The following is a 26,665-nucleotide window of genomic DNA, read 5'->3' as shown; positions in this document are numbered from 1 at the left end:
AAAACATATGTCCACATAAAACCTCACACATCAATGTTCATAGCAACATTACTTAGAATAGCCAAAAACTGGAAACAACCCAAACATCCATCAACTGATAAATGGATAAAATTAATGTGATATATCCATATAATGGACTATCATCTGGCAATAAAAAGGAATGAAGTATGTACTAATACATGCTACAACATAGGTGAGCCCTGAGAGCACTATGCTAAGTGAAAGAAGCCAGTCATGAAGGATCACATATTGTATGATTATGGAATATCATATGAAATATCTAGAAGAGACAAGAATCTACAGAGGAGGGGAGGGGAGGTTTGGGGGTGACAGCTAAGGGGTATGGGGCTTCATTTTAGAGTGATGAAAATGTTCTAAAATAGATTATGATGATGGATTCACGACTCTTGTGAATTCAGTAAAAGCCACCAAATTGGGTGTATTGTATGGTGTGTGAATTATATCTCAATAAAGATAAAACATTTTTTAAATAAGAAACATAAGTATACCACTTGGCTCAGTAGTAAACAATATTTACAAAGTTGTAATGTCAGTCCATTATTTCAAAGAGACAGAGGCCCTGTCTCTTTAAAGAAAAAAAAAAAAAAAGTTTAGGCTAGACAACTGAATGACACCATATGAAAAAAGAATCTCGGCCACCCCAACTGAGGCACCAGATGTGACTGAAGACATCTTGGACATTCTAGCCCCAGACAAGTTCTCAGCTGAATGCAACCACATCATCGACCCCAACTGACACCAAATGGAGAATTGACCAGCTGAGCCCAGATAACCCAGAGACTATGAATTAATGAATTGTTGTCTTCAGTCATTAAGTTTTAGGGTAGATTTTTATGTAATAATAATTGAAACAGGTACTTAAAGGATTTGGATCAAAAAAGTATTCACCCCAATTTCTCTGCCTTCAAATCCCAATTTGTATCTCTAAATAATTCATTTTTAGTTTGCAATACTACTTTTATTTTTTCAGCTAATAATTTTAAAACATATTTTCATTCATTTTTTTTTCAGATTTTTGTAATTCTTGACAATTACGTACTCCAGAAGAGCGCCATCACCACTTAAATTTGCCAAACTCTGTACTAAATATTTTACCTTAAAATTTTATTTATTTCTCACACAATCTTATGAAGAAAGGACTGTATTATTCCTATTTGACATGCTAAAAAAAATCTAAGGCTCACAGAAGTTAACTACTCTATTTCATAGAGTGGGAGAGCTTAAATTCAAACCCAGACCAGTCTGACTCTAAAACCTATGTTCTTAATCAAGTCTGTACGAGAAACTTACCTATATTGACATAAAAAACCTTCCCAAGGAACACAACACTTTTAGTCCACATAAAAGATTTCTTTAAAAACAATACATCATTCACCCTAACTTGGAATGACCCCTAGAAAATAAATAAAATAAAAAGCAATACATCAATTTTTTTATATTAAACAAGGTCTCGCTGTGGCCAGGCTACAGTGCAATGGCCTCATCATAGTTCACTGCAACCTAGAACCCCCAGGATCAAGTGATCCTGCTGCCTCAGCCTCCCAAGGAGCTGGGACTACAGGGGTATACCACCATGTCTGGCTAACTTTTTAATTTTTCGTAGAGATGGAGGTCTCACTATATTGTCCAGGCTGGTCTCAGACTCCTGGCCTCAAACAATCCCCCCACCTCAGCTAGGATTACAGGCATGAGCCAATGCGCCCGGCCTCAAATGCTGTATTTTACTTGGCAAATATTTATTGAGAACCTCACTATTCTAGGCACTGGAGAATATGAAACATTTTAATCCTAATTGACATACGATTCTAGAAATTGTAGCAACATTTTTTTCCTCTTAATGTCAAAGTTATTTAACTTGATTCAATGCCAAGTAATCATCAAAACATAGAAAGGTAGAATAGTATCATACTATGCCTCATTACAGCTAGACCCCCTCACCATTTCCCAAGGAATTCTACGTTCTATCATGAACCACTCATCACTCTTCTCTTCCCCACTTGAAATGTTCTACCACCTCCCTCTCTACTTACCAAATCCAACCTATTCTATGAAGCCTCTCTTGATTAGGCCAGTCAGACACATTCTCTTATCTAGGGTATTTATTGTCCACTTCAGTGGTTTCCAAACATGGCTAATTAAAATAACCTGAGGACTTTAAAATTAGAATTACCTTAAAATTACAGGAGTCGTACTTTGAAAAAGACTGGAAATAATTTAAATGTCTATCAAAATGGAACTGGTTAAGTCATCATGGTAAAGTGACTATATAAAACAATCTTCAAGTTATATTAAGTGAAAAATCAAGGTACAGAACAGTGTATGGAATCCTACTTATTAAAGAGATAGATATATAAGCTTATGCATGCACAGTATATGTCCAGAAGGGTTAAAAAGACACTTAAGTGGTTCCCTCTGAGAAGAAGCACCAAAAAAAATCAAAACAAAAGATGCTGTCCTTTTTTTTTTCCTTTCAAAAGCAGGTATATTCATGAAAGAACTTTTGTTGTGATTACATTATTCTAACTTTTAAATTTTGCATTGTATTATGGTTTTTTTAATTACTAAAAAAGAACAAAACATAGATGCCCAAGACTCAGCTCACCTCACAATCTTTAGGGGGTAGGACTAGGCTTCTGAAATATTAACCTACCGAGATGATTCTGATGACCAGCCCGGCTTAGTATCCCCCAGCTCTATCACTCACGTGGTACTTAATGCCTCATACTAAAATAGGGAGGGTACCTTACACTTTTTTGTTTCTCCTATGCTTCCCACTCAGATACCTAATAAATATTTTTTGATGAGAGTAGTACAGAAGTATAACTCCATTTTTCTATTAATTTCATTCCAGTGTGGAAGGGTCTTTAGAAACACTTTTAACATAATAGCATTATGGGGCAATTAAAATGACCAATTTCAAAACATGAAGGGTCAGTGTCGAAAAGTGTCAACAACAAAGTATTCTCACCAACTTTTCTTTTTTCAAAGGCCATAGGTATTGCTAGACTGGAAAGGGCAAGTGGCGTGAAGCCCAAACCTAAGACCCTAAGGCTTAAGACTTAGGGATGAGTCAGACTTCACAGTCTATATAAATGAGTAGAAGCAGCATCTAGAGGAAAATAAAGTGTGTAGATACCAAATTCCAAAGAAGCCCCATTTTATTACAGAGAACATATGAAGCCCTTTCCTCACAGACAAAAGCACTGTTCTTCCTCTCCAGGGAAACAGATGAGCCTCTTCCAAAGTTCCCAGCTTTCGCTTCTACCGGTACTTCCCATGTCGGTTAAAGTGTTTGTAGAGATAGCGGATGCGTTTATTAAGGTTGTGCAGGTCATCGATGAACATTCGCTTTCCAACCATTTTCTTCTTTCGGATACAACGCTGCAATTCATTTCCCTTCCAACCGCGAAGCCATTTGGGGCCCCTGATCAGTTCTTTGGGGTGCTTTTCAAAGTTTCCTGTGTAAGAGAACATATTAGTTCCAAGACAAGAAAACCCAGCCTAGAACAGCTAAGCCTTTAATCACAGTTCCATCTTCTTGACAGCACCTATAGAAAAGACTGTATAGTATCAAGGACACAGACTTTGTAGCCAGACTGCTTGGGGTTCAAATTCTGACACTGCCATTTACTAGCTTTAGAAAAATTACTAACTTCTCTGTTCCTCAGTTTCCTTACATGTTAAATGAAAATGTTATTATGAGAGTACTCAGAACAGTGCCGAACGCAATGTAAACAGCCACGTAAGTGTTTGCTCTCACTATTGAGCACAGCACCATCTTCTATACAGGTGAAAAAGATCGTCGTTACAGCGCAATTGCCATTCTGAAATTGTGTACCACGTAGAGTCAAGTCTTACCCAGGATCCCTATGTTGTCATACACCCCGAACATGGCCCTTTTCTCATTCCAACGATCAACCACTTTGGGGGGCGGGAGGGTGAGCCTTACACGGGAAAATCCAGGAATACCTAGGAATGAAGAAGAGAGGGAATGAATGTGAGCCGCCTACTAAAAAGCAGTTCTTCTAGGGGCGTCTACATCAGCCACTTACCCAGAGAGAAGCTTCTGCACGCCAATGGCACCCAGCCCCACAGGCCCCTACTTGCCCCCCAGGAGAGGGTCCCTGCCATTGCTCTAGTCTCTCTCTCAATAGCACACCAAACAAGCCCAAGAATGAAGACCAGACGTGGTCTTCAAGGACAGGGACCGTCCCCGCTGGACTCACACATTTACTAAGCAGGAGGCAGCCATCTTGAGCCTTACCCAGGTACCTCTGGGTGCAAGACCTGCTACAAGCCCCGCCCTCCGGGTTCCGGCCCACGGAGGCCTTGACAACCCGCCCCGCCCAAGTGCTTCCGGATTGCCCGCCGGAAGTTTTGAAACGCCAGGAGAGTTGAGTTCTGCGCTTCGTCGCTGTCTAGGACGCCACAAGACTGTAATTTCAAGACAATTCACCCTTTCTGGTTCCTTTGGCGTCCCTCAACTGTGAGGGAAATGAAGGTCCAGAACTTGGAACCCGGAGTGTTCAAAGACTCTGTGCCTCACACCGGTCTTGCGCTGTAGCTGTTTTTATTACCCCCCCGTTTTACTACAGGGAAGGAAATCTGAGGCCCAGCGGGTGAAGTGACTTGCTGGACGTCACTGCGCGGAGATGAAACCCGGATTGGAGCCCATGCCTTCTAACTCCCAGCTGGGACGGCCTCCTGTCCTGGGGATGACCGAGTTCACTATTGCAGGGGCACTACCACTGCCCATCTAGGGACGCGACATCTCGGGCGGGCCCTACTAAGTCCTTCTCCCAGCCGACTGGGGCGAAGGGAGAACCCTGTGGGGAAAGAACCGACAGGCGAGTGGGCGCCGGAAGGTGGGCGGGAGCCTGAATCTTGCCCCGGCCCCTGGCGGCGCGGCCCCGGCGCTCTGGCTCTTGCGCCGTGACTGGCCGGCCTCTCCAGCGAGCGTCGCGATTGGTCCCCTTGCGGCCGTTGAGATTTGAACTCCGTATTTGTGGCTTCGCCCGCGCGGCGCTTGGCTCAGAGGCGGGCCTTTGCCTCCGCCTGCCGGTGATTGGTCAGTTTCCCCGCCGACTTGAAAATTGCCTCGCTGATTGGTGCGTATTGTGCACTCGTGTTTTTACCTTCCATTTCAGCCCGACTTCCAGAGTCCGAATAGCGACGGGTGAGGTCCCCAGGTAAGGTGTGGTGTTAATAGGGAGCAGGCCTTGAAAGACTGGGAAAATGGGATACGGGGTAGTATGACGCAGTAGCCGGCAATATACAATAGGCAGGGAGGTCTAATAGTATCCTTGGGGCGCGATGTGGTACAATGGTAAGTCTGACAGATCCGCAACGGAGTGTGTTAAGCTTAACCTTTCCTAGCTTCAATTGCTTCATCTGTAAATTGGGTTGTATTATTATGCACTCCATGGTATTGAGATTAGGAGATTTAGACTGTATATGACATATTCAAATAGCCTAACAGAACCTGGCACAAAATAAACAAATAACCGGTGTTCATGCTCTTCCCATCCTTGTGCAGAAAACCCACTAGCCTTTGCAGGGGCAGTGTGCTGGCCTCAGGTGAGACCAGACCATTCTCTCTATACTTAAGGGGCTTTGCACATAAAAATGGAAATAGTAATGCTAACTTTACACATTGCTATGCAAATTACAGTTTTTTAAACACCTTTATACCTCTTAATTCATTTGATCATCAGAGAAACTTTATGAAGTAATCAGAGATGAGTAACCCTGTTTTATAGATAAGGCCCAGGGAGTTCAGAGACACGACCAAGTGGCAGAGTCACTACTAGAACTGGATTCTAGTCCAAGGTTGATCTCATATCCTTTAAGATAATGTTATCAGCTTGCTGTAAAACTAAAAATCTTTATATATTGGAGGTGGGAAAAATAATATAACCAGATAAAAAGACAAGTCTTGGATATAGACCCTGACCTTTTCACTGTTCGGTTTCCAGCCCTGTGAGCCAGTGAGAGAAGGATGTCTCCCCTGTGTGAGTTCCATCTCCCCTTATCCCCAGAGGAGTTGCTGAAAAGTGGAGGGGTGAATCAGTATGTTGTGCAAGAGGTACTGTCCATTAGACATCTACCTGCACAGCTTAGAGGTAAGACTCATTGCTGCCATTGTACCTAGCACTTCCGAACAACCATCCCATATGTATTAATAATTACTACATTGTCATTTCTCTTGCACTATACCATGAAGTTCCATGAGGAAAGTGTCTCCAACAGTCTTGGTGTACATAGTTACTGTTTGGGGAAATATTCTAGATCTTTACCCTTAACCATATATCAGAATAAAGTCCTGGTGTATTTAAGAGTTAGAGGAGAAGGCTGGGTATGGTAGCTCACACTTGTAATCCCACCACTTTGGGAGGCTGTATTGGGAAGATCACTTGACGCTAGGAGTTCAAGACTAGCTTGGGCAACATAGCAAGACTCTTTCTCTGCAAAAAATAATAAAAATTAGCTGGGTGTGGTGGTGCATACCTATAATCCCAACAACTCGGGAAGCTGAGGGGGAAGGATTGCTTGAGCCCAGGAGTTCAAGATTACATTGAACTATGATCATGCCACTGTACTTCAGCCTAGGTGACAGATCCTCAGGGATTTAACCTGATCTGTTTTAGGTAACACTTTTTTTTTTTTTAGACAGAGTCTCACTCTGTTGCCTAGGCTAGAGTGCTGTGGCATCAGCCTAGCTCACAGCAACCTCAAATTCCTGGGCTCAAGCAATCCTCCTGCCTCAGCCTCCTGAGTAGCTGGGAATGCAGGTGTGCCCCACCACGCCCAGCTAATTTTTTCTATTTTTAGTAGAGATGGGGTCTCACTCATACTGAGACTGGTCTTGAACTCCAGACCTCAAGTGATTCTCCCGCCTTGGCCTCCCAGAGTGCTAGGATTACAGGTGTGAGACACTGCACCCGGCCTAGGTAACACTTCTTTAGAGTCTAGATATCTTGCTTCCAAGATGTTCAATAATGAAAAAAATATATATGTACCACTGCAACACTGTTACAATATATGTACAGTGCAATTACCTACTGAAACCTGTAAATGACCAAAGATAACTTATACTTTACCAAGAAGACCGCATAATGTCACTGTACTTGTTGGAAGTGGTCTAGTATCAGTTAAATTGCTTTGGAGAGGTAGGAAGAATAAAGATTCTGGAGCCAGGTTGCCTGGATTTGAATCCTGGCTCTACCACTCTGACCTTGGACAACTTAATTCCCTCTGTGCCTCAGTTTCCTTGTCTATAAAGATAGGGATGATGATCATGGACTTCATTTATTATCTCCCGCAAGAAGAAGGGTTGGATAATACAGCAGGATGATAATATGGCCCCAGCTTGCCTCTTCTTGGCCTTTCCCTCTTGATTGCTAGGTGATGGTTTCTTGCGCTGATACTCAGGGAAAAATGAATTTTCTATCTTGTGCTTTTTCTTCTTTTTTAAAAATTTTATCCAAAACTTCTCAACAGACTTAGCCAGAATTAAATCATGTGCCTATTTCTCTAACTAATTATAGTCTTGCATCATTTAACAAGGATACGTTCTGAGAAATGTGTCTGAGAAATGTATTGTTAGGCAATTTTGGTCATGCAGACATCACAGAGTGTACTTACACAAACATAGATGGTAGTGCCTACTATACACCTAGGTTATGTGATACAGCCTGTCGCTTCTAGGCGACAAACCTGTACATCATATTACTATACTGAATATCATAGGCAGTTGTAACAATGGTACAATGGTAAGTATTTGTGTATCTAAACATAGAAAAGGTACGGTAAAAATACAGTATAAAAGATTTTAAAAATGTTACGCCTGTATAGGACATTTACCATGAGTTGGGCTTGCAGGATTGGAAGTTGCTGGGGGTGAGTCAGTGAGTGCAAAATGAACGCAAAGGCCCCTAGCACATTACTGTACACTTAGGCTATACTAAATTTATTTATTTTTATTTTTTTTTCTAAATTTATTTTTAAAAATTTTCTTTGTGCAATAATAAATTAACCTTAGCTTGCTGTAACTTTTTTACTTTTTCATTTTTTTTTAACTTTTTGACACTTTTGGTTTAACTTAAAACACAAACACATTATACAGCTATACAAAAATATTTTTTCTTTTTAGCCTTATTTTATAAGTTTTTTTTCACCTTTTTTTCATTTTTAAAACGAATACACAAACACACACATTAGGCTAGGCCTACATAGGGTCAGGATCATCAAGAGATCACTAAGCGATAGGAATTTTTCAGCTCCATTATATTCTTAAGGGACTGGTTTTGTCCATTGCTGTCCAGTGCTGTCCATATTTGACCAAAATGTTGTTATACAGCACATGACTATACTGGTAAGCAAAGTGGAATTACCTCAATGGGCTAAACTGATAGAGATTATTACCTAGGAGCCTCCCTAAACCTGAACATGTTACTATTTGAGAAGCAAGCAAGAAGGCTCAGTGTGGAAGTCAGCTGATAGATGGCCAACCAATAATGTCCATAGATGTACTATTCTGTCAATATTGTGTGGATATATGCATCACCAATTGCACATACTATAATATATACTGTAACAAATTGTTCTTTAATTATTACAGTGCATCATTTTTAAAATGGTCACTCTTCCTTAAGAGTTCTTTTTAAAACAATTGCCTTGCTTTGATGATTTTTGTGTTTAGAACCCTAAATACAAGTTCTATAAATACATAAGATCAAATCATTTAATTCATTCAACAGGTATTTACTAATCATTTACTATGTGCCAGGCACTGTTCTAAGCACTGTTTACAATAGTAAACAAAACAGAGTTCTTTCTCTCAAGGCTCTCAGCAAGTAATAAACTAGTAAATGTGGAGTACAGTAGTCCCCCTTATCCAAGGAGGATATGTTCTAAGGCCCCCAGTGGATACCTAAAACTGAATAGTACTGAATCCCATATATACTATATTTTTTTCTATATCTACATACCTATGATAAAGTTTAATTTACAAATTAGGTACAGTAAGAAATTAACAATAATAATAATAAAATAGAACAATTATAACTGTATGCAGCATCACTACTCTTATGCTTTGGGACCATTATTAAGTAAGATAAGGGTTAGTTGAACACAAGCCCAGTGACAGTAGATCTGATAACCAAGACAGCTACTAAGTAACTAACACACATATACAGCATGGATATGTTGGACAAAGGGATAATTCACATCCTGGGCAGGAAGGAGCCGGACAGTGTAAGGTTTCATCATGCTACTCAGAGTGGCATCCAACTTAAAACTTATGAATTGTTTATATCTGGAATATTTCATTTAATGTTTTTGAACCATAGCTGACCACAGGTAACTGAAACCATGGAAAGTAAAACCACAGATAAGGGGGGATTGCTGTATGTCAAGTGATTATAACAGCCAAGGAGAAAAATAAAGCAAGGTAAAGAAGATAGGGTGTGCCAGAGTAGGGACTGCCATTTTGCGTTAGATGACCAGAGAAGGCTTGCTGATAGGTCACATTTGGGCAGAGACCTTAAGAAAGTAAGGAAGTGAACTATGCACATTCTCAGGGAAGGGTATTCTAAGCAGATGGAAAAGCCAAGGCAAAGGTCCTGAGGTGGGCAAATGCCAATGTATTTGGAGTGGAGTCAGCTTGGAGAAAAAGGTCAGGCAGGAAGTGGTACAGTTTATTCTAGAGTCTTGCTCCTCAAAATGTGGTCCTTAGATCAGCAGCATTAGTATGGTGTTCTGAGAGCTTATTAAAAATGCAGGATGTCAAGGGCCACCCTAGAACTACCGAATCAGGAAATCTGCATTTTAAGAAGATCCCAAGGTCATTTGGATAAACATAAGTTTGAGAAGTACTGATCTCTAGTGCCTTGCAAAGTCATGGTAAAGACTTTAGCTTCAGTGTGAGTGAGCTTGAAAGCCGTGGGTTTTGAGCATGGGAGTGACATGGTCTGACATTTTAAAAGTATCCCCGTCTACTGTGTTGAGTAAAGACTGCAAGAGGCAAGGGAAGAAATAGGAGACTAGTTAATAGAATACCAAGTAAATTGGACTGGAGTGATAGCAGTGGGGGTGGTGATAAAAGGTTGGATTCTGAATATATTTTGAAAATAGAGCCAATAGGATTGTTGATGTGTTAGATTTGTAGAGTTAGAAAGTCTGGGATGATTACAAATCTTTTTTACTTGAGCAAGTAGAAGAATGGAGTTGCCATTTACTGAGATGGGATAGAATATGGGAGGAACAGACTTAGACTGTTGATTTTATGAGTATGGAGATTTCATCTAAAGATATATATTTGGGATTTAATATTCAGCCTGTAGACAGCATTTAATGCCATGAGATTGGAGTGAGTGTAGATGGAGAGGAGAAGCAGTTTGAAGACTAAGACCTGAGATAGTCCAACATTTAGAGGCCGAGAAGATGAGGAAGAACCAGTACAAGAAACTAAGGAACAGTCATTGGGACAGAAAGTGATTAAAGGAGCTAAATGGCAGCTAAATTAAGAGAATGTTTCAAAAACAGGAGAGATCAACTAACTGCAAATTAATTACTGGATTTATTGATGTGGTGGTTGCTGGTAACCTTGACAAAGCTGTTTCAAAGGGGGGGTGGGGGCAAAAGCCTGATTGTATTATAATAGGTTGATGAGAAAATGGAAGGAGAGGAATTAGAGATGATGAATTTATATAACTGGTTCTTTTAAGATGGGCAGCATTACATGTGTGTACGCTGAATGGTAATGATCAGAGGGAAAAGCTGATGATGCAGGAGGAAGAGGGAACAATCATTGGAGCAATATCCTTTAGTAAGTAAGAGAGTATATGATCTGGTACACTAAGGCAGGAGACAACTTTGTTAGAACACAGACAGTTTATTCACAGTAGCAAAAAAGGCAGAATGTATGGGCACAGATGCAAGTAGTGTAGACAAATAGAGAGCTTGCAGCAGTTCAAAGTTCTCTTCTGTCTGCTTCTGTTTTCTCAATAGGAAGGGAAAGCCTTTAACTGAGAGTGACTTTGGGAAGAAGGTCATGATGTATGAGCAGAGGAAAGATACGAAATAATTGCCTAGAAGAAAATGAATAGACCTGGGAATTTGTAACAGGAAATATGAAGGGCCCACTTGAGGTTACTGGTCGTGAGTTTAAAATGAGAGTCCTCAGCATGTTTGTTTATTTTTCTTAGGCCATTTTTATTTGTGTAGTTACATGAATGGGGTAAGCAGACAGTTGATTTAACCTAGATTTGCTAGGGGAGTAAATTTTGGGGTTTTTTTTTCATGTTTATTTTTTTATTTTTATTTTTTATTTTTGGAGACAGAGTCTCATTCTGTTGCCTGGGCTAGAGTCCTGTGGCGTCATCCTAGCTCACAGCAACCTCAAACTCCTGGGCTCAAGCAATCCTTCTGCCTCAGACTCCCGAGTAGCTGGGACTACAGGCATTCACCACCATGCCTGGCTAATTTTTTCTATATATTTTTAGTTGTCCAGCTAATTTCTTTCTATTTTTAGTAGAGACAGGGGTCTCGCTCTTGCTCAGGCTGGTCTCGAACTCCTGACCTCAAGTGATCCTCCTGCCTCGGCCTCCCAGAGTGCTAGGATTACAGGCATGATCCACCGCGCCCGACCCATGTTTATTTTTTATTTACTTTTTTATTTTAAACTATTACAGGAATACAAATGTTGAGGTTACATATATTGCCTCTGCACAGCCCAAGTCAGAACTACAAGTGTGCCCATCCCAGACAGCGTACAACGCACCCATTAGATACGAATTTACCCATCCCCTCCTCCCCCCTCCATCCTGCCTGACAGCCAATGAATGTTACTTGCATATGTACACGTAAGTGTTGATCAATTAGTACCAATTTGATAGTGAGAACATGTAGTGCTTGTCTTTCCATTCTTGTGATAATTCACTTAGAAAAATGGGCTCTAGCACCATCTAGGATAATACAAGAAGTGTTAGTTCACCATTGTTTTTTGTGGCTGAGTAGTACTCCATCGTATATATGTACCACATTTTATTAATCCACTCATGTATTGATGGGCATTTGGACTGTTTCCACATCTTTGCAATTGGGAATCGTGCTGCTATAACCATTCAAGTGCAAATGTCTTTATTATAGGATGACTTTTTTTTCCTTTGGGTAAATACCCAGTAGTGGGATTGCTGGATCAAATGGTAGTTCTACTTTTTAGTTCTTGGAGGCTTCTCCATACTACTTTCCACAGAGGTTATACTAGTTTGCAGTCCCACCAGCAGTGTATGAGTGTTCCTATCTCTCCACATCCAGACCAACATTTGTTGTTTTGGGACTTTTTGATAAAAGCCATTCTCATAGGGGTTGAATGATATTTCACTGTGGTTTTGATTTGCATTTTCCTGATGATTAGAGATGTTGAGCATTTTTCATGTTTCTTGGCCATTGGTCTATCTTCTTTTGAAAACTTTCTGTTTGTGCCCTTTGCCCAGTTTTTAATGGGGTTGTTTGAGTTTTTTCTTACTGATTTTGCTGAATTCTATATAGATCTAGTTATTAGCCCTTTATCAGATATACAGCATGTAAATATTTTCTCCCATTCTGTAGGTTATCTGTTTGCTCTAGTGATAGTTTCTTTGGCTGTGCAGAAACTTTTTAATTTGATCAGGTTCCATTTATTTATTTTTGTTGTTGCTGTGATTGTTTTGGGGGTCTTCATAAATTCTTTGCCTAGGCCAATGTCTATAAGAGTTTTTCCAACATTTTCTTCTAGAATTCTTAGGGGTTTGTGCTTTACGTTCAAGTCTGTTGTCCATCATGAGTTGATTTTTGTGAGAGGTGAGAGATGAGGATCCTATTTCAGTCTTCTGCATGTGGCTATCCAATTTTCCTGGCACCATTTATTGAATTGGGATTCTTTTCCCCACTTTATGTTCTTGTCTGCTTTGTCAAAGATCAGATGGTTTATATAAGGATGGTTTTATGTCTGGGTTTTCAGTTCTGTTCCATTGGTCTATGTCTTTGTTCTTGTGCCAGGACCATGCTGTTTTGGGTACCATAGCCTTGTAGTATAGCTTGAAGTCTGATAAATTGATGCCTCCCAATTTGTTCTTTTTGCTTAAGGTTGCTTTGGCTATACGAGGTCTTCTCTGGTTCCATACGAAACATAAAATTACTTTTTCTAGATCTGAAAAATCTGAAATCTGAAAAATGATGTTGGTATTTTAATAGGGATTGCATCGAATCTGTAGATCACTTTGGGTAGTATAGACATTTTAACAATGCTGATTCTGCTGACCCATGAGTATGGTTTTCCATGTGTTTGTGTCCTCTGCTTTTTTCCTTACTCAGTGTTTCATAATTCTCCCTATAGCGGTCCTTCACCTCCTTAGTTAAGTGTATTCCTAGGTATTTGATTTTCTTTGTTGCTATTGTGGAAGGTATTGAGTCTTTGATTTGGTTCTCAATTTGACTATTGTTGGCATATATGAATGCTAGTGATTTGTGTACATGAATTTTGTAAGCTGAGGCTTTGCTGAACTTATTATGTATTGTTAATTAGTGGAAAAAGTTAGAAGTATAATGATGTCTAATAATAGGAGAATAGTAACTTAATTAAGATACATTCAATGGAATATTATGTGGCCATTAAAAAATTGTTTACAGGCTACGTGTGGTTGCCCACGCTTATAATCGTAGAACTTCGAGACAGCAGAATTGCTTGAGGCCAGGAATTCGAGATCAGCCTGGGGTAATATAGCAAGACCCTGTCTCTACAAAAAATAAAAAAAATTAGCAGAACATGGCACACACCTGTAATCTCAGCTACTCAGGAGGATGAGGCATGAGAATGGCTTGAGCCCAGGAGTTCAAGGCTACAGTGAGCTATGATTGTACCACTACACTCCAGCCTGGGCAGTAGAAGAATACACTGTTTGTTAAAAATATATATTTATATGCTTATTGTAATGCTAAATTTTAAAAAGCAGAACACAGAAGTGAATATGTGATATGAACTCAACAATGGAAATACTGTACATACAAAGTAGACTGGAAAAAATCAACCAAATGAACAGTTGCTTGTTCTTTCTCTTTTCCATTTCTCTGTATTTTCCATATTATAGAAGAAGGTTTTTTAAGAGTGGCTAAGAGCTATATATACTGAGTTATATTATGTGCTGTCTTAGTCCATTTTGTGCTGCTATAACAGAATACCTCAGGCAGGATAATTTATAATGAACAAAAATTTATTGGCTCACAATTTTTTCTAGAGGCTGGGAAGCCCCAATTCAAGGCACTAGTAACTGGCAAAGACCTTGTTTCTTCGTCCTCGTGGAGCAGAAGGCAGAGGCCTCAAGAGCAAATATACTCCTGAGAGCCCTTTTCATAATGGTATTAATTTATTCATGAGGATGAAGTCCTCATGACCTAAACACTTCCTATTAGGTCCTACCTTCCAACACTGTCACATTGGAGATTAAGTTTCCAACACATGAATTAGGGGGGACACATTCAACCATACCATGTACTAAGTATAGTTGTGACTGCTTTGCCTGGATAATCTTGCCAAATCTTTACATACACATAAACAGTTGACCCTTGAACAATGTGGGAGATAGGGGCACCAACCCTTATGCAGTTGAAAATCCACTTAAAACTTTTGACTCCCCAAGAACTTAACTACTAATAGTATACTGTTGACTGGAAGACTTAACAACATAAACAGTTGATTAACACATATTTTGTGCGTTACGTGTATTATTTACTGTATTCTTACAATAAAGTAAGCCAGAAGAAAGAAACTGTTGTTTAGAAAATCATAAGGAAGAGAAAATACATTTATAGTACTGTACCATATTTATTGATACTGTAAGTTAACCACATCTGTTTACAAGATGAATCAACTGTCTAAAATGGCAGCAACTGCAGCTGCAGACCTCAGTCTACAGTACATATCAATCAGTTCAACTTTTTCTTGTAATGTTATAACTTTGCTCCTTGGAAGCACGTTCAGCATCAGTAGTGGCACTTGATGTGGGTCTCATGGTATTATTTAAGGCCCATGATATTGTACTAAACACAATGAAAAATATGGAAAACTGTGAGAGATCACTTTTTATATTGTGATACACAATTTACTGGAGAGATGAACTGCTCACACAGTGATGATTAGCATCACAGTGTTTTAAGCGGATACTTAAAACATAACACAATAGCAACAGGAGGTGGCTATGAAATTATTACATTAGTACAGTATACAGTAACGTTAATTTTATGCAGTTATGATTTTTTTATTTTTTAGAGATGGAGTCTCACTCTGTTGCCCAGGTTGGAGTGCAGTGGTGCAATCATAGCTCACTGCAGCCTTAAACTCATGGGCTCAAGCAATCCTTCTGCCTCAGCCTCCCAAGTAGCTGGGATGACAGGTGTATGCCACCATAACTGGCTAATGTTTCCTATATTTTTTTTAAAGATGAGACCTTGTTGTGTTGCCCAGGCTGGTATCGAACTCCCAGGCTCAAGCAATTCTCCCATCTCAGCCTCCCGGGTTGCTTGGGTTACAGGCATGAGCCACTGCACCTGGCTTGCTGTTATGATTTAATATTGCATCTTTATGTTTGTTTTACATTTCTCTTAGACTGAAAATGTCATGGTCTATGTATGCATAAGTTCTGATAAATTTTAACTTTTTATAGTGGATTTGTGTATATTTTATGGTAGTAAATGATAAAATAAATTAGTATCTACATCTTTTTATGCATTCATGACATACCTAACTTTTCCTTAATTTATTTGATATTTCTAGCTATGTAGTTCATCCGCAAGTTTTTTCAAATTGTCAAAAATTTCCACAAATTTTTCCAATGTATTTATTGAAAAAATCTGCATATAAGTGGGCCCATGCAGTTCAAACTCTATTGTTCAAGGATATATATATATATATATATTGTTCAAATATATGTATGTATACATATATATATTTCCTACTTTTCTCCACTGAGAGGGCCTAAAGGCAATGATACTGTTATATCAGTGAGCCTAAGTAGTGCCTAGAGTTTGGTTTCTACATACCATTCTCCCATAAAAGGAGCCAGGACTCCATTGAGAATGGTTGATTCCAGGACTGGGCCAAGGAAGTTACAAGATGAGTCTGGAACATCTTGTAGTACAAAACAATAAGGGAGCAAAAAAATGAAGGGAACATGTCCAAAGGACACAGGCCAGGTTGAAGGAGCTCCCAGTGAGCAAGTATGGGACAATTTGTGCAATAAAATAAATAGTAATGGATTAAAATGCAGAATAAAAGAAATATCCATGAGTCCATTCTGTTATAAGTAACTTAATAAATAAATAAATTAAGGGAAAGGAACAGCTTGTCTTTATAGTAGCATTCCCCCTAGTAAGTATAGAAGGAATAATGGAGGTAGAAAATTACCATTTAGTAAACATCACAGCAATAATTGTGGCAGGCAAGAACCAACCATGGATGCTTAAATTACTGGGCAAATAATGTAACCTGAACTAGGATATTTACATAGTTTCAAAGTATCTTCCCACAAGATACTTACTAATTGCAAAGGGGAAAATAACTTTACAATGGAGAAATGTGGCAAACACTACCAAGTGATCAAAGTTAACATCATCTGTAATAAGACATTGACATCATCAGGTACCTCTTGATAAGATGGGTGAGAAAGATACAACCTCCCTTCTGCATTAGTCTTGCCAAAAATGTATGACCTCAATCTAGTCATGAGAAAACATGCAAACCCAAATTGACACACATCCTACAAAATAACTGACAAGTACTCTTTTGAAAAGTGTCAAGATCCTTAAAGACAAAGATTGGAGTAGACTAAGGAGACTTGATAACAAAGTGCATTGTGGGATCCTAGACCAGAAAAAGGACATAAATAGGACAGTTAGCAAAATTCAAATAAGGTCTGTAGATTCAACAGTAATTCAATAGTATTGAATTAATGTTAACTTCTTGGTTTAGAATAAATACTTGTAAGACTGTTTATGTTATATAAGATTTTAAGATTATCTGGGTGAAAGGTATAGAAACTCTATACTGTTTTTCTCACTTTTTTGTAATTTCAAAACAAAAAGTTAAAAAGATCTTGTATTTGTAGTTCATTACTAACCACTGTAAGTTGGACAAATCAAATAACCAATTTAAGACATAAAATAGGCTGTCTGCTTTATCTACTTCACTTGAAGCTTAAGTGAGGCTTTAACTGTAAAATGTAAGATGTCATTATTATTATTATTATAGGTTACATTGAAGTGAATTGTTTGTGTCCTTTTGTGATTCTGCCAATAAAAGCAATAAACCCAGTTTTCTGCCATCGGTAGAATTTACAAAAAAGGCCTCCCTCCGCTTCAAATTCGTCAGCTTTTTTCATCTTTATAGCATTTCAGGCTGCCTTCCGAGCTCAGGGACCCCTGGCTATGCTGGAGCACTTTGATACTATCTACAGCATTTTACAGTAAGTGAAATACCCAGCTGATACTTTATAAAGAGCTGGTGGCTATTTGTCATAACTTTGTATGTTAGTCCTGAAATTCCAAATTATAGGTTCACTGATAAATGCTTCTGGGTGCTGATATCTCTACTGATGCGCATTTACCCAACTTACCACCATATTTATTCAGTTGAACAATTTCACATGTAATTTTAAGCATTAGATTCCTCAGATTAGATCTGATCTGTTAGAATGGGCTCTGCAGGCTCCTCCCTGTCTCACCCCTACACTTTCTTTCCCTCATAGTCACTTTCGAAGTATAGATCCTGGCCTCAAAGAAGATACTCTGGAATTCCTGATAAAAGGTGTTTATGGATCAGGGGGTAGGGGGTGGACGGTATTTTTTGTTTTTGTTTACTGTCTCCTACATTTATTAGCCACGTGATGATATCAAGGCTGTTGTGATTCAGTTGGTTTGGCTAAGCCCAGGGACCTTTGACCTATTAAGGTCTGTAATCTTGGTGGGCAATACAGAGTTATGTGTGTTCACTGTAAGGGCAGACCAACAAGAACTTTTTCCTACTTTTGAGCTACCTCTTTTTAATAGGGGTAATTCTTCCAGTTGCCAGGGAGAAATCGTGGTAACTGGAGTGAGAGAGTAGTAACAGGGCACGTTCATGGTATCAGGGTCAAGGGTCCCAAAGGACTTAGCTTGTGTATGGCCACTGAGAGATGAAACACAGATCTTTGGTAATCTGATGGCTGCAAGGGATGGGTGTTTTGAGCTTGGGATATATGAAGAAAGTGAATGACACCAACTCCCAGATTCTGTCCTTCACAGTGGTATCCCGCCACTCCCAGGAACTTCCAGCCGTCCTGGATGATAAAACTTTAAGTTTATCAGATAGAAATGCCCATCTAAATGCCCTCAAAATGAACTGTTATACTCTGATACGCCTCTTGGAATCCTTTGAGACTATGACCAGCCAGACAAGCCTCATGGACCTGGACCTTGGTGGGAAGGTAAGTTAGAGTTTCTGACTGACTTTATGTCGGGTCCCGGGGGGTGGGGAGATGCTAGGAAAGAAGGGAATCCAATGCTCTGAGAATCCTTTCTGTCTTCGTTTAGGATTTAGGAGGAAGTACTCAAAAGTATCACAGCATTTCCTTCCCTAACAAGTAGCATTTTGGAACTTGTAACAATTCTTCTATATTACCTTCTACCTCGTCTTGATACTGGATAGTTCGGGTAGTCAGAATGGCATGTCTTGACCTTCTTTTTCCCTTATTTTTTCCAAAATGTATACATAATCTTTTTTAGGGTAAGAAAGCCCGTACCAAGGCAGCCCATGGCTTTGACTGGGAGGAAGAGAGGCAACCAATTCTTCAGCTTCTAACACAGCTGCTCCAGTTGGACATTCGTCATCTGTGGAACCATTCAGTAATTGAAGAGGAATTTGTCAGGTGGGTAGTTAAGATGGTTACAGATAATAATGAGCTGTGAGCAATGGGGGCTCTATTGTTAGATATGCCTTTTAAATACTTCATTTCATGCCTCAGTTCTGTCTGTAATACATAGAAGTATAATCATAACATGGAGTTGTTAGGAATTAGATAATTGAATGTTAGAAACTGATGTGAATTTCTCTCATCTCTAATGCCCATTTATTTATTCATTAAACAGTATTTACTGAGAATCTCTTAGATGCATGGCTGGCATCATCATAGGTACTGCAAACAAAAATTTCTGCCCTCTTGGAGGTTGTATTGTAGAGTAGAAGGCAATTTAAAAATAAGTAAAATATGTAATATGGTTTATGGAACAAAATAGAGAAGGGGCATGGGAAGATCGATGGAAGAGGATTGTGATTTTAAATCAGCTATCCTAGCAAGACCTCTCTGAGATGGTGACATTTAAGCCAGACGCGCAGAAGGTGAATGAGAGCTATGAGAATATCTGGAGGAACAGCAAGGGTAAGGAAAAGGAATGGCACATGCAAAGATCCTGAGGAGGGAGCGTGTCTAGCATGTGCAAGCAAAAGCAAGAGGCCAGAGAGATGGCAGCTAAGAGAGGGTGAGAGGGGTAGGCTGCAAGGTTAAGGGAGCAGTGGGGAGCCAAACTGGAGATCCATGTAGGCCATCTTGGTGACTTTGACATTTCCTCAGAGTTAGATGGAGCCACTGGGGGGTTCTAAACAAGGCAGTGAGGTGATCTGACTTGTACTTTAACAGGCTATATTCTATTCATCCTGGCTATTCTATTGAAACAGACTGTGAAGGGAAAGGCGGAGGCAAGAAACCACTTAGGCTATTCTAATAACTCAGCAAGAGATGATGATCGCTTAGACCAAGGAGTGGCAGTGAAGATGGGAAAAATAGTTGGCTCTGTACTTTTTTTCTTAAGGTAGAGCTTACAGGATTTGCTGATGGATTAGGAGTGAGTTGTGTGAGAGAGTACAGTCAAGGATGACTCACTCTCTGAGGGTTTTGGCCTAAGCATTTGGAAGACTGGAGTTATTGGTAACTGAGATATGGAGAAGGCCTTGAGTACGTGTTTTGGGGGGAAGACCAGAAATTCTGTTTTGGACATACAAAGTTTGAAGTGCTTATTAAACATCCAAGTAAAGTTGTCAGATTCAGCTGTTGAATTTATAGATCTGGAGTTCAGGAGAGAGATCTGAGCTAGAAATAAATGTTTGGAAATATATGGTATTCAAAGCTATGAGACTGAAATTACAAAAGTGTGACTAGATGAGAGCAGAAATCCAAGGACTGGTACCCTAGGGCACTCTGGCATTAAGAGGAGGAGGAGATGACAAGCAACCAGCCAAAGAAATTTAGAAGGGAGCCTGGCGTCCTGGAAGCCAAATGAAGCATATGTTTCAAGGAGAATGTGAGTGATCAACCATATCAAAATGCAGCTGAAAGGTCAGTTAAGATGAGGATTGTGGCCTGGCACAGTGGCTCACGCCTGTAATCCTAGCACCCTGGGAGGCCAGGGCGGGCGGATCGATCGCTCAAGGTCTGGAGTTCGAGACCAGCCCAAGCAAGAGCAAGACTCCGTCTCTACTAAAAACAAATTAGCCGTACAACTAAAAATATATAGAAAGAATTAGCTGGGCATGGTGGCGCATGCCTGTAGTCTCAGCTACTCGGGAGGCTGAGGCAGAAGGATCGCTTAAGCCCAGGAGTCTGAGGTTGCTGTGAGCTAGGCTGACCACAGCACTAGCCCGGGCAACAGAGCAAGACTCTGTCTCAAAAAAAAAAAAAAAAAAAAGATGCGGATTGAATCAGACATTATATTTAGCAATGAGAAGTTGTCGGTGACTTTGTCCTATCTTTTATCATATATTCAGTTTCCTTAGTCAGCGTGATAACTGGCTGAAAATTGGTAATCTTGAAGGAAGGAGTACCTATCTGGGGTCAGCAAAGCAACTCGGTGTATAGAAAGCAATAGATAAAATAAAGAAAACTAAAAGACCCTGACTTCAAGGGCAGTAGGGACAGAATGAATGAGGAAAGGCCCTCATGTGATTGAATCCAGACAGCTGATTTCATCATCTCAAACTCTTCCTTTCTCAGTTTGGTTACTGGCTGTTGCTACCGCCTTCTGGAGAATCCCACCATTAGTCACCAGAAGAACCGCCCCGTCCGAGAAGCCATAACACACCTGCTTGGTGTGGCCTTGACACGTTATAACCACATGCTCAGTAAGTTATCCCTCTGCTTTGCCCCACCTTCTTCATTTTGCCCACAATTTCTCATGTTTAGTACTTCCACAGGTGCCACTGTGAAGATCATCCAGATGCTGCAGCACTTTGAACACCTGGCACCTGTCCTGGTGGCAGCTGTGAGTCTGTGGGCAACTGATTATGGAATGAAGAGCATTGTGGGAGAGATTGTAAGGTGACTCTTCCTTCTCAAAGTTTCTAATTCTCATTTTCCTTAAAGATGGGATAAAGAAAGAATAGAAATACAGTCTCCATGAAACAGCAGATTCCTTCAGATATTAGATATCAGTCTTACCTTCCCTTACTGGGAACTGAATAATTGAACTATCTTGCTATTACTTTGTTTTCTTCCCTGTGTAGAGAGATTGGACAGAAGTGTCCCCAGGAGCTGAGTCGGGACCCTTCTGGGGCAAAGGGCTTTGCAGCCTTCCTGACAGAACTAGCAGAACGTGTCCCAGCCATTCTGATGTCCAGTATGTGCATTTTGCTAGATCATCTGGATGGAGAGGCAAGTGGTCCACAAAGGATTTCTGAGGTTTTTCTGGGAATTTTAAATCCATTGTTGAAAGGCTGTTTCTCAACAGAACAAGAAAGTAGCTTTTACATGAAGACAAGTTGTCTAGATTTATCATTGTGATAATACTTTCCTATAGAGAAGCAGATCAAATTTATTGAATAAGGAGCCCTTTATTAGTCTCATTTCAATATCACATTGGTTTTATCCAGTTCTGGTAGGGGAGGTGACAGTTCCACAGCTTAAGTATAGTGAGAGTGACTTAACTTTGATTCTGAGTCCCATCTATTCCTCAAGACAAAGCCTTTTCCTACTGCCTGGCTTGCCTTGCTTTCTCTAATCAAGCCATGTCCTCTCTCTCAAATCTCTCTCATCTCTGCATGCCAATCTGGCTGCTTCCCAAACTGATTCTAGGCACTCCTAGTTGAATGTCAAGGACAAAGATAGTCCACTTCTTCATCTAATTTACTTTAACTTCTTGTGAAAGTCCCTATTCTCTGGTTCTCAGCCTGGCAAAAACCCCAAACACTGTTCTCCACCACATTATCTAATGGATTTGCTTGGCACCCTACCGATGATTTCTGCTCTTCTGTGTCTCATTTTCTGTCAGTAAAATGTGGGAAGGAGAGTGAGAGGGAAGGGGGATGTTTATTAATAAGGATCAAAGGCTTTGAGACCTCAGATGAAGGGTAGTAATAAATGCTTTTCAAGTATGTGTTCATGTATGGATGTGATTTCATATTCAACTACCGTCATGCTTATCTGGGTGAACTCTATGAGGAAAAATTGTTTTGGGTTCTTGTTTATTTTATCCCAGCATTCTGCTCTGAACAAGTAAGTATTGTCTGGGATTCAGCTTTTTTCTGTGACCGTGGGGGTAAATACCAAGGCAGTTGACCAGAAAAGTCATGGCTAAGCACAAGCAAGCTTAACCTTGATTTAAGGTTTTGTGCCCTCTTTACGTCTAGATGGGCACAGAGTTAAGGGAAAAGAGAGTAAGTACTGGAGTTCGTAGGTTCATACCAACTTCATTTCTTTCTCTTAGAATTACATGATGCGCAATGCTGTGCTAGCAGCCATGGCAGAGATGGTATTGCAGGTTCTGAATGGTGATCAACTGGAAGAAGCAGCCCGAGACACCAGAGACCAGTTCTTAGATACCTTACAAGCCCATGGCCATGATGTCAACTCCTTTGTGCGAAGCCGTGTTTTGCAGTTCTTCACCCGCATCGTCCAGCAGAAGGTAAGCAACTTTTTATGTGATTAAAGACATGGTACCCTCTCTGTACAGGCCAAAGTAAAGAGGAATCCAGTGTCAAAAGTAAACAAAAGTCTTCTTATACCAAGGACAAGGATGTATTTAAAGACTAATGTATCTTACCCACTACAAGGACTACTTCTTACCTGTTTTATATCCCATAGAAAGGTGTTTTTAGGATTTAGAGCTCAATTTAGATTGTACTTCAAGATCATCTTGATCAAAATGGATAATGTGGGATGTGAGTTGATCTTTCTCTTCCTACCCATACAGGCTCTCCCCCTGACACGTTTCCAGGCAGTGGTGGCCTTAGCAGTGGGACGTCTGGCAGACAAGTCAGTGTTAGTATGTAAAAATGCCATCCAGCTGCTGGCCAGTTTTCTAGCCAATAATCCTTTTTCCTGCAAGGTAAGTAGACTTGGTCCATCCAAAAGAGAAGAAATTAAATGGATACTGGGATGAAATCATGTCACTTAATGACCCTGCTATTCATTTTACCTTGGTAGCTTAGTGATACTGACCTTGCTGGACCACTGCAGAAGGAGACCCAGAAATTACAAGAGATGAGGGCCCAGAGGCGAACTGCAGCTGCTTGTGAGTGGTTTACTGCCTAGGAATCCTTACCCCAGATAGCCTTCCCCATACAGACAGAAACTCCAATGGAAGAGACTAAATGAGACTCTCTCATTCAGCGGCAGTGCTAGACCCAGATGAGGAGTGGGAAGCCATGCTGCCAGAGTTAAAGTCTACCCTGCAGCAGCTTCTAAAGCTTCCCCAGGAAGAAGAGGAAATTGCTGAGCACATTACTAATACAGAGACCCCCGAAGAGGTGAAAGGACGCATCCGTCAACTGCTTGCCAAAGCTAGTTACAAGTATGTGAAAAAATAGGATATTATCCAATGGTCTGTTTTAGTTTAGAGTTAACTTTCAAGAAACTTATATAATGTTTCTTTAAAATGAACTTAGATAGGCTGCCACCAGATGATGGTTGGTATTTTCATTGTAATAATGGTCTGACCAAAAGCATAATCCACAATTAAGCATGCTTTTCTACTTTTATAAATATTTAAAGAAACTACTAAAACAGTGTAAACAGTATTATATTCTAATTAAACATAAGTCCTCCTTCATTTGAAGAAGAAAGCCTATAAATACAATTTTAGGGCCGGGCGCGGTGGCTCACGCCTGTAATCCTAGCACTCTGGAAGGCCAAGGCAGGAGGATTGCTTGAGCTCAGGAGTTCAAGATCAGCCTGAGCAAGAGCAAGACCCTGTCTCTACTATAAATAGAAAGAAATTAGCCAAACAACTAAAAATAGAAAAAATTAGCCGGGCACAGTGCTGCGTGCCTGTAGTCCCAGCTACGCAGGAGGCTAAGGCAGGAAGATCGCGTGAGCCCAGGAGTTTGAGGTTGCTGTGAGCTAGGCTGATGCCACAGCACTCTAGCCTAGGCAAGAGAACTCCTAGGCCCAACAGCTTCTACACAACAGAAGACCAGGTCTACGGGGAACGTGGTCCCAGAACAGGTCGCAGGACAGACTGTCTGTAAAGACAAGCCCAAGGTGTCAGAGCCTGAGGAATCCAGGGAAAGTGATGAACTGGTGAAGCAGGAGATGCTGGTGCAGTATCTGCAGGATGCCTATAGCTTCTCTCGGAAGATTACCGAGGCCATTGGCATCATCAGCAAGATGATGTATGAAAACACAACTTCAGGTATGCCAGAGGCCTTTTCTGTAAGGAACTGGGTCTTGGGCTTCCCCTCTCTTCTGTTTTCTTTTTCATTTAGGAGACAGAGCTGGGCGTGGTGATGCACACCTATAGTCTCAGGTACTTGAGAGGCTGAGGCAGGAGGATCGCTGAGCCCAGGAGTTTGAGGTTACGGTGAGCTATGATGATGCCACGGCACTCTAGCCAGGGTGATGGAGTGAGACTGTCTCAAAAAAGAGAGAGAGAGAGAGAGAGAGAGAGAGAGACAGGGTCTCACTCTGTCACCCAGGCTGGAGTGCAGTGGCAAATCATAGCTCACTACAGCCTCAACTCCTGGGTTCAATGATCCTCCTGCCTCAGCCTCCCAAGTAGTTAGGACTACAGGCATGTGCCAACACAACTGGCTAATTTTTCTTATTTTTTTGTAGAGATAGCTTGCTATGTTGCCCAGGCTGGTCTTGAACTCTTGGCCTCAAGCAATCCAACCACCTCAGCCCACTAAAGTGCTTGGATTACAGGCGTGAGCCAACACACCCAGCTGGCCTTTGGGTTCCTGTCCATATTTATTGATACGTATCTGCTCCTTTAAAAGGCAGGGGTTCTTCATTTCCATTTGCTTCGTCTAGCCCTTTGTAGCTTAGGTATTTTAATGCATATAGTATTTCATGATAAGGCATTATAGGAGATGACATTTTCAGAGAAAGTGAAGAAGGCCTCTACGTGCATGTTGCTATAATCAGAAACGTTCTATCTTTAGGTATTGGGAGAGTTTTGCCAAGTAGATGGGTGACATTTGTATCTGTCGTCTCAGTGGTGCAGGAGGTGATTGAATTCTTTGTGATGGTGTTCCAATTTGGGGTACCCCAGGCCCTGTTTGGGGTGCGTCGCATGCTGCCTCTCATCTGGTCTAAGGAGCCTGGTGTCCGGGAAGCTGTGCTTAATGCTTACCGCCAACTGTACCTGAGCCCCAAAGGGGACTCTGCCAGGTATATGGGGTACTTTTGCCTTTACTGACTTTTCCGAGATCAGCTTCTTATAGGACTTTTCAGGAGTATATCTTTCCAGAGGAATTACAAACTCATAGGCAGTAGGTCCATGATGGGGCTCAGGGTGGGACTGAATTTCCAGTGAAGCTCATCCTAAGCAGTGATTTGACACTGTGGTGGGATATCCCTAATAATCTGTTTGCCAAGATCAACTTATCAGTCTTTTAATGACCCCTATTCCCGCAGAGCCAAGGCCCAGGCTTTGATTCAGAATCTCTCTTTGCTGCTAGTGGATGCCTCAGTTGGGACGATTCAGTGTCTTGAGGAAATTGTAAGTCTTCTCACTTTCTCTTTATTCATTCAACAAGTATTATTGAGTTATTACTATGTGTTGAGCCATTTTACTCAGCTCCATACAGAAGTATATGGCTATTTGCTTTCATATTCCCAACTTTAAAGGAACCAGCACTCTAGTTGGTAGCCAAAAAACACGAAACATTTTTACAACAATGCAGCAGATAGATAATTAAGTGCTAGAATAAGTGGTACAGGTAATGATTGAAATAGCTATAATAATAACACACTTACATGGTATTTAATATATGCCAGGCACTATTCTTAGCACTTTTCTCATATTAATTTGTTTAATCCTCACAACCATATGAGACAGTGTCTGCATTTTACAATGAGAAATCTGAGACACAGCTGAAGGAACTTGGCTAGTTACAGCTAGTTAGTGGCAAAGTTTGAGATTTAAACCCAGGCAGTAAGAGTTCCAGAAAACACTCCTGGCCGGGCTTGGTGGCTCACGCCTGTAATCCTAGCACTCTGGGAGGCTGAGGCAGGCGGATCGTTTGAGCTCGGGAGTTCGAGACCAGGCTTAGCAATATCAAGACCCCGTCTCTACTGAAAAAATAGAAAGAAATTAGCTGGACAACTAAAAATATATAGAAAAAATTAGCCGGGCATGGTGG

The 26,665-nt window shown here is 40.6% G+C and overlaps 2 protein-coding genes across 3 annotated transcripts in view; one reads left to right on the top strand and one right to left on the bottom strand.

Moving 5' to 3' along the window:
• Window positions 1-3,161: 3,161 nt before the first annotated feature.
• Window positions 3,162-4,294, bottom strand: MRPL51 (mitochondrial ribosomal protein L51). Of its 2 annotated transcripts, none has more exons than XM_012637867.1 (3): window positions 4,074-4,294; window positions 3,880-3,990; window positions 3,162-3,479 (listed from the first exon to the last, which is right to left on the bottom strand). In XM_012637867.1, exons 1-3 carry the CDS (start codon window positions 4,150-4,152, stop codon window positions 3,283-3,285), a joined length of 387 nt encoding a protein of 128 aa, XP_012493321.1. In that variant the 5' UTR covers window positions 4,153-4,294; the 3' UTR covers window positions 3,162-3,282. The 2 variants fall into 2 exon arrangements, with proteins under 2 accessions (XP_012493321.1, XP_012493322.1); XM_012637868.1 differs by having other exon boundaries at window positions 4,248-4,294.
• A 673-nt stretch (window positions 4,295-4,967) lies between these two features.
• The window catches only part of NCAPD2 (non-SMC condensin I complex, subunit D2), a 33,763-nt gene continuing 12,065 nt past the window's right edge, over window positions 4,968-26,665 (top strand). Inside the window, exons 1-13 of the mRNA XM_012637866.1 lie at window positions 4,968-5,210; window positions 5,997-6,143; window positions 17,444-17,519; window positions 17,802-17,860; window positions 18,337-18,518; window positions 18,817-18,959; window positions 21,078-21,205; window positions 21,278-21,401; window positions 21,587-21,734; window positions 22,786-22,983; window positions 23,272-23,406; window positions 23,505-23,592; window positions 23,691-23,871. Coding sequence (XP_012493320.1) covers window positions 6,020-6,143; window positions 17,444-17,519; window positions 17,802-17,860; window positions 18,337-18,518; window positions 18,817-18,959; window positions 21,078-21,205; window positions 21,278-21,401; window positions 21,587-21,734; window positions 22,786-22,983; window positions 23,272-23,406; window positions 23,505-23,592; window positions 23,691-23,871 — 1,586 coding nt within the window. The 5' untranslated portion in view covers window positions 4,968-5,210; window positions 5,997-6,019. The remainder of the gene's footprint in view (window positions 5,211-5,996; window positions 6,144-17,443; window positions 17,520-17,801; window positions 17,861-18,336; window positions 18,519-18,816; window positions 18,960-21,077; window positions 21,206-21,277; window positions 21,402-21,586; window positions 21,735-22,785; window positions 22,984-23,271; window positions 23,407-23,504; window positions 23,593-23,690; window positions 23,872-26,665) is intronic.

This window comes from Propithecus coquereli, unplaced genomic scaffold (assembly GCF_000956105.1).
Source record: "Propithecus coquereli isolate 6110/MARCELLA unplaced genomic scaffold, Pcoq_1.0 Scaffold124, whole genome shotgun sequence".
In the NCBI taxonomy this organism is placed as follows: domain Eukaryota; kingdom Metazoa; phylum Chordata; class Mammalia; order Primates; family Indriidae; genus Propithecus; species Propithecus coquereli.
Note: the sequence above shows the minus strand (reverse complement) of the source record. Positions and strands in the feature narration are given on the sequence as shown.